Source organism: Phaethon aethereus (genome assembly GCF_964289735.1).
Source record: "Phaethon aethereus genome assembly, chromosome: 12".
Lineage (NCBI taxonomy): Eukaryota > Metazoa > Chordata > Aves > Phaethontiformes > Phaethontidae > Phaethon > Phaethon aethereus.
Window position 1 is genome coordinate 22,204,356 of NC_138588.1, and position 15,009 is coordinate 22,219,364.

At 42.1% G+C, this 15,009-nt stretch overlaps 1 protein-coding gene across 1 annotated transcript in view; it reads right to left on the reverse strand.

The window, feature by feature from the left end:
• NEO1 (neogenin 1) overlaps positions 1-15,009 on the reverse strand; it is a gene marked incomplete at its 5' end in the record, with an annotated part of 204,531 nt that overhangs the window by 42,627 nt on the left and 146,895 nt on the right. The window contains 4 exons of the mRNA XM_082005375.1: positions 366-504; positions 1,533-1,681; positions 2,219-2,373; positions 7,925-8,144. Coding sequence (XP_081861501.1) covers positions 366-504; positions 1,533-1,681; positions 2,219-2,373; positions 7,925-8,144 — 663 coding nt within the window. The remainder of the gene's footprint in view (positions 1-365; positions 505-1,532; positions 1,682-2,218; positions 2,374-7,924; positions 8,145-15,009) is intronic.

Sequence of the window (15,009 nt, forward strand, 5' to 3'; positions counted from 1 at the left end):
AAAAGTCTGCTCGTATGTAAAAATATTATAGAAGCTAAAAAATAATTTGAAGCTGTTGCCTTCAATATAATTGTGTTTCTGTCCACTCTTAATACTTTGTAGACTCAATAACCCATGAAATAAACTACTGATGTTGAACTGAAGGAGACCGTTGTTTCATAATCAGAATCAGGTAAAGTAATTTTCCTTCACCTAATTTGGAAAGCCTCCGGGGGAACTTTCAGCATGCATGGCCATACGCAACAACTACCTTATTAATAAAACAGGGCAACAATGAACAAAAACCGTAGAAGTCTTTCTGGTTAAAAATTCACTTAAAGGAAATTACCTGAAAAGAAAAAAAAAATTGGAATAAAGCAGCTTACCATCTGACAGCGTTCGTATAACAACGTCTTGGGTCGAGACTCCAGGACCATGTTTATTGTAAGCTACCACTCGGAAACTATACTCTGTGTATTTCTTTAATCCGTTAATGGTGTAGGAGAGTCCTCCGACATCAACATCCTGTTCATAAACAAACGCACATACAAGTCAAGGTCACAATCAGGTCTACAACTGTTATAAACGTCTTAGACTCGCAGTACGGTAATAAAGTAAAAAATCTGCGTCTGTAGCGCCCGCAGATCAAACCCACAGTTCATAGACAGCCAGGACTCAAAGATGCTAACAGGGAGCTTGCACGAGAAAATTCTACCCCTCCAATGTAAATCAGAACACGGACACTGGTTCTGTAAATTAACAGGGATCTGACAAACTTGCCTATGAGCAAAAACTATTATTCTATTTTGGAATAGTGGGATGCAGAAATAGAAATGGTAATTTTATCTGAGGAATCCAACATTCCTATTTAAAAACCTTCTATTTAAAAATTATTGTACATGCTAACAAAAATATTCTTCCCTTAGCTTTTTTTAAAGCTGGAGTCATACTGATATGCCATTGGATGGGAAATTAAATGACTGGGATCAATCCTCCTGAAGTTGTGGTGATTCTCAGGTGGCAACCTGTACTTGCACAGAACATACTGGATTCCTCCAGCAGAAATGTAAGAAAATTTAATCAATTAGGCACCACTATCAAAACATCAACCACTGGATCAAAGAAGTCAAGAAGCAAAAACAGTTGGGATCAAGGATGACACTAAAATCAGTAATTAGTCTACTTCACTAAAATAAAACCAGCCAACCTAATAAAAACTACGCAAGCATCCTTACGCTATCCGAAGCAGGACTGTTAAATAGTGCTGTAGCTATTTTTTGAGTTTTCCTCTTGTGATATGATGGACATCCCCAAATGCTTCTTGATTCTGACAAATATCTAAACAAGCCATCGTATAAAATATTGCTTCAATTCCAAGCCGTGCTGCATTTTTAATTTGAAATATTTCTGTATTATAGGCTAAAGGGATTTGGTCCATCAGAAAAACGAACACTTCACAAGGTGTTTCTAGAAATTTAAAGGTAAAAACATAATAAAAGAAAAAAGGCTGTTAATGGCATTGTACATCACGCAGGAAGAGCCCGGCTCTGTACCTGTTCAGCGTCCTGTCCCTTCTCCATGTAATAGAGCTTGTAGTTCTGGATTTCTCCATTGCCCGACAATGGTGTCTCCCAGCTGACGGTAACAGAGGTGGGCGAAGTGGCGTATGCTCGGATATTGGGTGCTGGCCCAGGAAGCTGAACTAAAACGCAAGCATGAAACTCCGCTAGTCACCAAGCCTAACCGTTAACATTTTCGGTAGCTAATTATTTTAGCGTCAACTTCACTATTAATCAACTCCAGTTAAAAGATGGGTATTCTTTCATGTTTCAGCATTTTACATGGATTCACTGGAGGGGTGTAAAGGTGGGACCAAATTTCTGAAGGAGATCCTGCTCCCTGGGTCAGATTCATTTTGTCCTGCACAATCCTAACAAATCACACACTTTGCATTTTCTTAAAAGTTTTCTTTTTTTCTCCTCTTTCAGCTAATGACAATTTAAAAGTATTCCTTTTAAAACAGAAAGTTTAGAGGATTTACCGAGGAACGTCTTACCAGTTCTTCTTAAGGGCAAGAATAAATCATATAAGCATACCAACAGGGTAACCTGGCAAATCATTTTGAAACTATGGTCTGCAAGTGCAACGTTGAAGAGTACCAACGGATTCTGGGAAAGATCACGACTGGGAAAAAAACAAACAAAAAATAAGACGACGACTCGAAACGTTTACGGCTTACCCTCAGGCTGAGTTGCCACCTTCAGCGGTACCGAGCTCTCTCCGGGGCCGTGCTTGTTCTGAGCCACAACTCGAAAGACATAAACTGTTTCTGGCATCAGGTTTTGGATGGTCACTTGTGTCTCTCCAGCACGACTTGTATTTTCAACGCGTTCCCTTTCGGAAACAAAAGGGTTGGGCACAGAAAGAATCGCTGATTAGTAAGAGGGTTTTTGAGGGGTAAATAAAGGGATTGCTGCTGCTTGGAACAAATCTAAGATGTATCCTGTTTGAATGTATCGAACGTGTTAATGATGTGGTTGTTTATACCGCGCTGACTACGCAATAAAACAGTAATATGACAAAATTCCTGGTGACAAACAGCTTCTAATTTTGTAACTTCTCTTTGAAAAAAAGAAACGCACTGAAGTAAAAAAATAAATTAGACTCGACGTGACAAAATTCTAAGTAGTTTCTTTGTTATTCTCGTAACAGCATGTGATAATTCACAGTGACAGTTTATCCTACTACTCTGAAGCCAGAAGAAAAAATATTTGAGCAGCATACACAGAGTCCGGCGAGATAGAAGGCATTTTTGTTAATATTGTGGGGCTGCTTTTTTGTGTGTTTGTCGAAGAAGCTGTTTTAATGTATTCTTCTACCTCTAAACTTTACTTAGTTGCTGCCTAATATTTAGATTTTTTTAAAAACATCCAGGGGCTCTGACTCCCACCCACCCAGGCAGACAGCTGTGGCATTTCGGCGATTACCACACAAGTAGCGGAGTCTGCCCGTCGTCTCCGCCGCTCTCGCTCCCTCTGACGCGCGAGCAGACACCATCCCTCGGCAGCGGTTGACCGTACGCGTCGCGCCCCGCACGGGGGAAGACGCTCTCCGCGCCGAGGCGACCAGGAGGATCACTGCCCTGCGTTTAGCGACCCCAGGCACGGGGGAACCTGCCGCTTCCCCCCCGTGGGAGCACGGGTCTCGCGCCGAACGTGGTTCAGGAACCTCGATCGGTTCTTATCGGGCTCGGGATTGAGGGGAAGATCAAAAGATTAATCATCAACGAGCTACAGGCTTTATTTCCTACACGTCACTGTTGTCACGCGAACTCTCCCGGAGCTACCTTCGGGTAATGACACCTACGTGCTGTCCCACCCTGTAAACGCAACTAAAAGCAGTAAGTATCACAAAAGAAGAAACCAAAAACTTCCCCACTGAGAAAATAACGGGAAAACGTGGCTGCTTTGGATTCAGTTCTTTCCCTTTTGTCTGCTAGACTTCGGTTAGCTCTACAGCAGAGGGCAGGCGATTCTCATCCCGATGATTAGATGCTAAAAAACCCTTTTCAATGCAGAAGACCAGACAAAATTTTTCCACCGGCTCCCCTTTCCTACCTTCCAGCCATTAGGCTTTAGTTTCTATCCCGGAAATAAGATGCCAAAATCCCCATTTTTAATTTATTTCTTTGTAAATCAACAGGTACGGTCAATTTAGCATAACCCTGTTGAAAACGTTTTGAAATCCCCGTTGATTTCTGCACTATTATACTGTATCTACACGGAGGGAAACAAGACACTTACTGTAACTAAAGATCTATTTAAACACATTTTCTAGAATATTCTCCTCCATGAAAGCTGAGCTAAAATGACATTGCATAAACAGCTTCATTGCAGATTTTTATAAATTTCCACCATTAACTGAGCAGCATCGTTATAGCATATTTGAATTAAAAATGTCTCTTCTTTTAACGTTTGTGAAGTATTTTTTTGCAAGACAGAAGCTGACAGAGAAGCGAGACAACCGCCAAAGAAATATCATACCCACCACAGAGTGAAACTGGGGGGGCGTGGAACAAGATAAATATTTTCCCTCACTAACCTTCCCAGTTATAGCTAGTGCAAAACGTTTGCTTGAACACATTTTCAAGCGGATAGTTTCCTTTAAGACATGTCTTAGATATAATGATGGTATTTGAAAACCCAGAGTAAGTGCCAACTGATTCACAGCTGTGGAGTAACATTCGTCTCCCATTGACATGCAAAATATATTGAATTTTCTGCCTCAAGTGTAAATGCGCTCACTGATTTTATCTAGGAAAAAAAAATATCAGCAATCCAAGGTTATTATTTAAAATCACCCCAAAATCAATTTTTTTTTAATGGAAAGGCAACATTTATCAAAAAATAAATAGACACGCGAAAGTATTGCAATTTTCAGTAATAACTAAGAACCGTGCCTTCCCTCACAACAGTATGTTAAAAAGATGTTGAGATTAATCTAATTAAGTGCCACATGAATCTCTCATTTATGCCCTTTCTTAGGGAGCCTTGAGCACCTTTTACGAGCTCTGATGTCTTTAGGTAGGCATAATAGGTAGCAAAACAGATGGTCTATATGAATAACTATACTGCCCTACAGAACATGACAACTATTCTAACTCATTCCGGTTTAATCCCCAATTAAAAGGCTCTGTAAACGAGAGTTAAGGTTTAAAATAGCTCTCAAGTACCTAAGGGAAAAAGCCCACAGTTCAAACCCAGCAACCAGCGTTAAATCTGGAAACGCGAAGTTTCAAGTTACGCTTAAAACAAAAAGCGACCTTCAGGGAATTACTGAGAAGCGAACATCGGCTGTGCCAGCCACGTCAGCCGCAGAGCCCGGCCCTGAGCTCAGAGAGGCGTTTTGACAGCGCGATTACACACAATTAAACTCCATTTTCTGCCTTTGAAGCACACTACCTTGAACCGGGGGTTTAATATTCTTTGAATCTCTCACACGTGTGATTTACCATCTCGTGCCAGCAAGGTGCTAGCTATTTCTCTCATTTTCCTCCAAATCTTCCAAGTTTGGAGATCTTGGACCCGAGTGCTTGTCTAAAATTTCACAGAAATAAACCTCCCTTTGCCTCCCCAACACATTTCAGTTTTCATACCCTCAATTTTCAGGGGGATTGCCTTGCCTTAAGTTCGGTGTACCGAGGGCAAGGATGCGTAACTAGACCACCTCTGAGGAAGACGGTAGTTTGTATCTGATCAGATTACTTGAGTTCTTCTAGAGGCGTGACAATAAAGCCGTGAGACACCCGTAATTGCCTCGATAAAAGCCGCTCCCTGACATCATCAAGCCAAGGTGAGGACGTGCCACCAGCTGGTGACATTCTGCAGCCAGTGAAAGCAGCAGAAACAAGCCGCCTTCACGGCTCATTTCCACGCTTTGAAAGGCTCCTCTTCCATGGATAGTTTCTCCTTCTCTGTTAAAGAGGAACCTCCAAGCCCCACAGATCTTTATTCTCACTCGCTCCTCAGCGCACGCCCCATACTACCAAACCCAGCTTGAACCATTTCAGAAGCGATAAAATCACTGCAGCTTCGGCAGCGTTTGCATCTTGGCTCCAATTCCTCGTGTTCTGCCGCGTACAAGTCTTCTGTAACATTCCACTTAGGGGCCAACGGTTCCCTGCAAGCGGACGCTGAGTTTAAAAGGCGAAATACAGAATTTCTCGGGGGCAGAGGGCAGCCCTCGGTGGCATAAAGCCGCCGTGGGGCACGGAGCAGCCTTTCGCAGGAGCGCCCCGTCATTACGGGGAGGGGGAAGCCACGTCCCAGTCATCTTGCAGTCCTCTAAAAAAGCGCGAAGGGCAAAATTAAGGAACAACTTGCCATGTTTCTGTGAGCATCTCCTTTCACTGAGCAGATAAAAATAAAAGGAACGTAAACCAGCGGTGGCCGAGGCAGCCGGCACCGCGGGAACCACACTGTATACTGCAGAGAGAGGCAAGTGCTCCTACAAGCCCAATACGAAGATGACTCTCTACAACCCTTTAAAGACGGTTTAGAGATGTCAAAATATCTAGCGAACTCGTTCCATGTTATAGGTACTTCCTACATTTTTCACAAGCCTGATTTAATGGTAAATAAATCAAATGCCTAGTTTGATGGCTGCTCAAATACGAGCGAGGAGAGACAAGGCTTAGGTTACTAAAAGGATCCCGTAACGCATGCAGTGAAAAGAGTAGATGGAGGCAAAAATGTAATAGCATGAGGAGATGGTACCCGTGCACTTAAAACCACAGCGAAGATACACAATCATGTATACTTCAAGGACTACAAGGCGATCATTTCAGCAGTATTTTGTAACGCTGAGGAAGAAAGGAGGGTTGCGCATCGAAGCTCGACTTCAAAATTTTCTGATTTCTGACTGCTGAGGTATGTGTGACACGCTCATCAAGTTCTTTATTCAGTAACCAAGCAACGTTTCCACAAGGCCCAACTATCTGGTCTAAAAGTACCACGTAACATCACTACGGTAAACAGAACTTTTTTTCCTTTCCTTTGGTTTTATTTTTTTTTTTTAATTTTAATCATTCTCATTCTCTAAATCCAGGTTCAGTGGCAGGATTTCACCGTATTTCCACACCCCTTTGTGAAACGTGCGATACCAACTTTATAAAAAAAAACAAACCACCTTGCAGAAAGCAAAGGAGTGGAGAAGTTGAGAAAATAGTGAGTATGTGCTAATAAAAGGCTTTCAGAGCCTACTCTGAACCCTGATCCAGAAGGGCACTTAAGCAAACAAAGATTTCATTGAAGTCAATGAAACCACCTGCTTACATATAAGCGCCAGCTTAAGTACCTGGCTGTGTAAACTTTGTGCAGGCTACAATAACCCAAGCCCGCAGGGTTGCTGTGCAAGAACTGGAAACAGCAGTTTCTGCAGATTGTCCTGTAATTTCTTCATTTATTCACCACAAATAACGAGATGCCTCTTACCCTTGGTTCTGCACATGCTTTTTGGCCCAAAAGGAATATTTCCTAGATTTCTATGATCTTGTATGTAGCGGAAAGGCGTGTGTTTTGTTTCCTCAGAAGCAGTACAGGGAGAGGCATGAAGGCATCTCCAGCAAATTACTTTTTAAAAACCCAGCGGGTAGAGCTGTTATGACCAGGAACGTGAAGGAGGAGAGGCAAGAAGCAAGAATGGCTGGCGGGACCCCACCTTTTCTCCTGTCTCCCTTAAAATATCTCCAGTAAAAATGACTATTACTAAAGTAAGGAAGTAGTAGAAAAACAACATTTGTGAGGCAAAGAAAATTTTACTAATTGCCTCAATTAGTCATCATGAGCCCAGACGAGACGTCTGTCCGCAGAACTAAGAAAGAGTGGAGTAAGTAGTAGTGCAGTTTATATCCTTTTCAAATGACTTTCTGAACTTTGAGTCTCACGCTCTAGACAGTAAGTAGATCATTTTCTCTTGAGTAATAAATCCGATAAGCAAGCTAATTCGCAATTAATTAAGCACCGCTCAGAATGATTGTTAGCTCCAACTTCTTCAAACTTACCACAACAACTTGAAACTGTATTTCGGAGCGGTAGATCCCAGCAGCAAGAAAAAGGGGTAGATTGAACTAAACCATTGGGGTAATATGTCAAACACTCACAACTGCTTTGCATTCATGAAATTTATTTACAGGGATTACCAGGAGAGAATCAACACTTAACCAACACCTACCACATGGTTCTCTCTAGAATCAGACTATAGTTACAGGGTTCCTTAACACGCTTCCTCTAATCAGGGTGCAGGAGGGAAGGGAACGCAACCCCTCGGACTCCGCAGCCTGTAAGACCTTGAGCGTTAAAGACTCGAGGTTTACAGCACTCCCGAGCAAAGCTAGCGTGAAGAGTCATGAAAGAGCACGACCCGTTTTACGCATCGAGATCTTTACCTGTTTATGCCTTCCTTGGTGTAGAAGATTGAATAGGTGAGGTTGTCTCCTTGAGGGTCTGACACAGGCGTCCGCCACGTCAGTCTGATGAAGCGAGTGGAGACGAGGGTGGCCACGACGTCCCGTGGGGCTGAAGGCAATGGTCCTGTTGTAGCTGGTGCTAGATGGTCATTAGTGGCACTGGTCAGTGAAGTGGGAGGTAATGTTGGGATGGCAACATCTTGTCATGTGCAAACATTGGGGAATATGAAGGGCAAACATCAACCACGGTTTTAAAAAAAGAAAACAGGGAAAAAAAACACAAAAGAAATAAACAAAACCACGATGGGAAACAAAAGAAAATGAACACACACAAAAAAGGCCATTAAACTGAAGGCTGACATGCAGGCAAAGGTAACTACTGAAAACTAATGGGAAATAGTAAAGGACACGTCACTGTCGAGCAAGCAGACCAAATCTCCATTGTAATGGAAGTGGCAAGGGAAAGGGAAGGGTGAAAACTGAGGATAAAATATGACCTCGTAAGAGGACATACCAGTGGCAAACAATATTTTCATTTCTTTGTAAACCAGATGTAATACCAACCGTTTACCAATAAAATACCCCAACTCGTTATTTATCCAAAAATAGATCCAGACCCAATTTCATACTTTATTCCATTAACATGCAGAATTAATTTCTATTATTCTCAATCATTAAAAAATGACAGATGAATACACAAAATTCACTTAAGAAGTGCAAACTCATCCAGGTTGCGCAATTAAGCACTGAAGCCAGTTCACAAGGTAACTGCTTTCTGAACTGGCTGGGTTCTACTACTGCCAGTGGCAAGATGTGGTGACCAACTTGGTATGACAGTGGAAATAGAGACTTTTTCCTAATTTTCACTAACGTCACTGTCGTCTTTCCATCAATGCTCTTCCTCCCTCTCATAGTATCTTTGTAAAATGATGTAATAGATGTTAACAAGCATAAACAACTCTTGCTTCATATTATACGAAGACTTTGCAAACTTTTTGGTGCTAAGTCATGTATGTCTTCCTGTATTACTTTAAAGCTAGGATAAATCTCTAGGATTATTGCATTAAAAGGTTGGCAAGTTAACAGCACAAGCTGTAACGTACAAATAGCTGTTCTCCAAATCCTATTAAAGCAATCCAGCCAGTAAATCTAACAGTAATATTCTGAGCAGCTGGACCCCAATTACCACAGAGTATTACAGGAAGCACAATTAGTAACAAAACCCTAAAGCTCAGGATACCCTGAATTTTTCTGGATTCTTAACTATTTACCAAGCTTAAGCCACCTGATGACATTTTCCACACGGGAATCTATGCTGCCAAATGCATTTATTCACTTATTAATTATGGGATCTAACTAAAATGGCATAGATTTTGCCCAGAAAAGAAGTTCAGGAATAGTACAGCTTCTGTGAGCACTGCAGCATTTCCACCTAACGTACTAACAGAATATGTGGACTTGGGCTTCGATAAACAAGGCGAAAACTGCACACAAAAAACCTGACGAAACCAGAAGACGTTATCTGAACAAGCAAACCTTCAGGCAGACACACTGAGAATGTCTCAGCTGCATTGAAAAGTCAACCAGCAACATCAACCTGATTTTAAATTAAAAAAAAACCAAACCCAACCCTTGTCAACCAAAGCATCATCTCACACGTAGGTCTTGAATTGGCAGAATTCTCTTTTTTTTTTTTTTTTTCATTTCTATTTCTTCGGCAATTACCAACAACGGTGGAAGAACAAACCATTTGCTCTGATCAGACTTGCACCATGTCATAAAAGTACGTGGGCAGAACTATGAGGCACTTCATCGTTTCATATGAAACATTACTGCCCACACCTCTGACGACCACCACAAAGGAGGCCCAGCTCCACGGGGACATCAGCAATGTCCTCCCGCCCTCCGCGTGTGCCGGTCTGCCTGTTACCGCTCCATCGCACCTTCCACCTTTCCTGAAGCTCTCAGTCACGTCTCATTTCCTCTCTCAGATACCACCCATCCTGTCAACTGGGGAAGTTTCACTCCCCCAACAAGCACTGGTGTAATTACAGTTTAATTACATTTCGATTACATGTTTCTTCTTGCTTTCATGCTAAAATCCAGACTTATTACTTCAACACCTGTATCTCTACAGGACTCTGCCAGATTCCCAGAGCCAGGAACATACATATTTTGGTATTGAACATACAGATCACAGAAAGACAAGTACTCAAGAATATCTTCCTAATTATCCTTTCCACACCATGATGGCCACAGATCACAATTATGTATTCTCCAGCACTTCCCTCCCGATCAATACACTACACCATTAATTTCACATTCATTGCAAAACCTAAACTATTTTTATGTTCCCATAATTAGATTTCTTACAGAAATGCACCACATTTTAGCTCTTCTTCTGGGCTGAGACAGGTCCCCTGTAGCCCGAGGCAAACCTTGTTCTGGCAGACTACTCAGTGCAGGGTATTTCACTACAGAGCTTCATCCCTTGTTCGATGGTGCCTTGTTTGATATACCAAGGAGCAACAGCAGCAACTTGGGGCAGAAAAGGTTCTACGTGAAGTGACCAGCACTTACAGTTACTGCTATATCCTTACTCCAACCTACATCACCATATCTCAAAGCAGCAAACACCGAAGAGTGTTGTGGACAACTTCTTGACACCAGTACTGGATGACCCAGCAGGACAGATGCTCTCCTAGATTTGCTATTCGTAAATAAGGAAAATTTGTTGAGAGATTTGATAGTCAATGGCATCCTTAGCTGAAATGACCAAATGGAAGAATTTAAGATCCTAAAGAAACTGCGGAAGGCTTGGCATCATCAAGACACTGAATTATAGGAGAAGAAATTTGAGCATGGTCACAGGGCATGTGCAACCCCATGGGCAGCTGCCCTTACAGACAACGGAGCCCAGGAGAGCTGGTTGATCTTCAGGGACAAACTCCTCACAACTGCAGAAAGATTCCTCTTCCTACATGCAGGAAAACAAGAGGGCATGGCAAGAAGCCAGCTTGGATGAACAGGGAACTCCTGGCCCAGCGTAAGCTTAACAGAAAGTGTAAAGGAAGCAAAAAGAGAGACCAAAATGGCTAACGGCACAAAATTCAGAAACACCCTCCAGACATGCAGAGGTGGAATTCGGAAAGCCAAATCTGGACTGGACGGGTGGATGGTGAGGAGTGTGGAGACCTGGCTGGCCCAGCAGGCTCCCAGCATCGTGGCGAACGGGGTGAAGGCTAACCGGCAGCCCAGGGTTACCTGGGTGGCATCACCCAGGGCTTGATACTGGGATGTAGACGTAGAGGGTTTCAGATCTTCATCAGTGACCTGGTGACGGGACAGACAGCATCCTGTTTGCTTTTACAGGTTTACAGGTTGTGCCAGACTGGGAGGAGCAGCAGATAGGCTGGCAGAGAGAGGGACCTGCCAGCTGGAGAAGTGGGCTGGCAGGAACCTCAGAGTTCAACGCTGACAACAAATGCGGAGTCCTGCATCGGGGCCAGGGAATCTTCCCAGCTATCATCTCTCTGCTCCTAAATGACAATTAAAGTGCGATTCAGTATCGCATTTATGGTCCCAGTTACAACAGCCAGGCTTCTCCCATGTTTAAATTTGAGCCCATGTTAATAGTTCCCTTGGACTGGAGACTTACTCACTGCACCTATGGACTTACTCACTCCTTCCACATGATGTTGCCACTGAGGAACAAGGCACAGTACTCTGCAAAACACCTCCTTGGTGCCCATAGTTTTCAGCATCTTTCCCAGAATGCTTGTTTGATTGACTTCCATTTCTTTTCAAAATTTCATATTTCTGTTCACTTTAGACTTCAATTGAATATTTTCCCCTTGCAGGGCACTTTAATTTCCTACCCTTCTATTAACTAATTACAATTAATAATATTATTTATGATGATGAAACAGTTTGAGGAATAATCTGTAGGGAAGCTGTTATACAAACAACCTCGTTGTTTACAGCTGCATCAGCCAAACGCCTTCTGAAGTAGCATCTTCTGAACTGTTCTGGTGAATCTTTGATTGATTGCTTCACACATGTATTTAAACTACTCGACATACAAAGCGCCTCTGTTTTTCAGAAAGAAAGTTAAGACACTTCATATCCAGCACAACAGGCAGTTGCTACTTCAGTACAGGAATTCCTTATAACCATTTCAGTTGTGCATTTTAACTCAAGGAATAGTGTAGGTTAATTTCTACCGTATGAACTTACAAAGAACAAAACTCCGAAGAACAGCACCAGTCTGCCGTTCTCCAGTCCAGCAGTTGTCTTTTTAGAGCTGGGATACATATTCACGCTCAAAATGCAAACCGTGCACCTCCCGTCACCTTCCATTAATACTTTGGTTTCTCCCACGTGTCTTGGTAATATTGTCGGGTGAGCTGCTTCAAATTACACGCTCTTGATGCAAAAGCTGCATCCTACCCATCTTTAAAAAGTCTTTCTATTTAGTTAGAATGTAATACAAATATTTTTTAAATAAGTAAGTCGAAACAAAATGCTGAAGTTTCTCTATGGAAAATTATTCCCCTGACAAATTTTTAAAATTCATCTGCTTAATCTAAAATACATCCCACATACTCATGTATTTGCCTTCCTATATAATGAAAACAATCCATCTTTTACTTAAGTGATTTGCACACAGTGCTTGAAGAACCTGCAGGCATCAAGATGAAGAGTCTGGGAGAGCTGCCAAGATTGCCTAGACTAACAGAAACCCAGTTTTATCCTCACGCCAGACTCAAAACCAGAAATATTCCTTCTGACAGCATTATAGGTAGATTGGTCAAACACACCAAAAAACTCGTGGCGTCTGAAAAATAAACTGTGAACCAAATAAAAGCACTTGTAAATCGTGCAGGTAAGGTAAGCAATGGATAGGCAAGAAAACTCACCCACTGAAAGCTGCAATTAAATACCAGCTTGGTAGCAATTTGCTACTGTTGATAGCTGTGGAACGTATTTAGAAGACTAGGTTATTTCCCTGCCTTTTTTCCCCATTCTTCCTCAAAATACCTTGAGTGCCATTACAGATGGATTTGTTCACAGCCGTGTCAGCGGAGTGCTCAGCAGTGCAGAGCTGCGTTAATGAGTAATTACACTAAAATTAGTTTTAACGCCAATAAGGGAGCAGCTTTATTACTTCAAGCTTTTAAGCATGGTCTAACAAGTAGCATGCAAAACAAGTCTCTTCTTTCTAACATGTATTTCATCACTTTTTAAAAAGTAACTATGCTCTGGAATATTCTTTGCAGATCTACTCCTACAGTTTGACATTAATATCATTAAAAAAAAAGTCTATTCAGCAAGTGACATGCTAAGAACATGGAAAAAGAATGATGTTGTTGCATGCCAGGCATGCAGATTTATCTTTTCAACCACTGCTGATATACCAGTTTTTCTGAGCTGGTGTTTTTCTAAGGGATCAAGAAAAAAGTCCTTGCTCAATCTGGCACTACGCAAAGGCTGTACAGTCGAGATAGAGCCTGTTGTCTTGAATAGCATCTGAAAGAAATCATTCAGCAAAACAGCGGACATAAAATGAATAACTCCTTAAACAATGGCTCCACTGCAGTCAGGGGCTGAGAGGATACATTAACACTGTCGCAACGCAATTTCAATTCTGGATCAATAGACGAGGAAAGTCAGTTGATTTATCTGTCTGCATCTAACAAAAATAAGTTAAAACCAAAGAAAATATTTCAAGCATTTTTCTGCTTTGCACAATAACTTTTGCTTATGTTGTAACCTGGGCAACAGAACGATGCCTAAACTACTGAACAACTACAGGTAATGTTCAACTACAGAAACCCAACTGTTGCAGGACATCCAGCAATCCACCAACAGGATAAGGTAGGCAGAAAAATGAGAGAAGTAGGATTTCCTTAACTTGCCACTAGAAATTATTTTTACCCAGAGTACATATACTTTATATGGGATACCAACACACAGCATTGTGCATCTATGCTGCCCAGGTGCAACACCAAGACCTCCAGCTAAGACATCCCCATCCCTCTAGCACGAATCCCACCGATCCAGTGTAAGAGAAGACTCATTTTGTCCCCCCAGACCTGCGTTTTGCAAACCGTAAGGTTCCCAGCTTGTTTTGCTGTGCAAAGCGAAGACACGGGGACGCATGTCTGGACTGCCAATTGCTCAGCTCTTTCCAAGGGTTTCTTCTCAGCAGACAGCAACTATTGCAACTATTTTATCGCAATGTTCTGGGCAGCACACAAATACCCACAAGGAGCTGGACTTGAACAAATAACAATCAATGACTTATCTATAACTTGAATCCCTCACCGGCAAAAGCACAATGTTTGAATTTTACCAACATTAGACTGGTAAAGTCTAAGAGGCAAAGGCTACGGGTGTCTCTCAGTCTGACACACGAATGTGGTACCCAGCTTTTAATCATGTAGGAAAAACGAGCCCCACTGCTATTAGCGTAACTCCCTGCGGCGAGATAACAAACAATTGGAACGTGTGTCCATGGTGCTAGTCCATCATTACCGTTTCAGGATGCTGATGAGATCTTTCACAAACAACTCTGTCAAACATGCCACGCCTAAAAACTAGTAATTGAAACGCTCTACTTGTTAGCTAATTATTAGAAATATTTTCCATGTTGTCCAGCCCCTCCGGTTTAGATTTCCTTTTTCCTCCTTTTTTCCTCCCATGGCACATTATTGGCATATTCACGACTTCCTCCTGCTTTGGGCAATAACATTCCAATTATACCATCGGATATACTACGCAAAGGAAAAGCAGAACAGGAATGTTATCTGCTTTCAGCTTTGCCGCTGTTTATCTGAATGACCTGGGCTGAGTCCAGTTCCCTGTGCCTTGGCTGCCTCAATGTCTGTCACAATTATGCCACTGCTACAACCCACCTCATGAAGGTAGTATTAAAATGTATGCAATTAAAATGTGTAAGCACTTTAAGAACTAGTTAGTGGCTGTATTTAGACTATTCTTGGCCATATTTAAGTGCTCCCAAAGTCACAGTTACAATGCCTGTCAAATGAGAGCATCAGGGT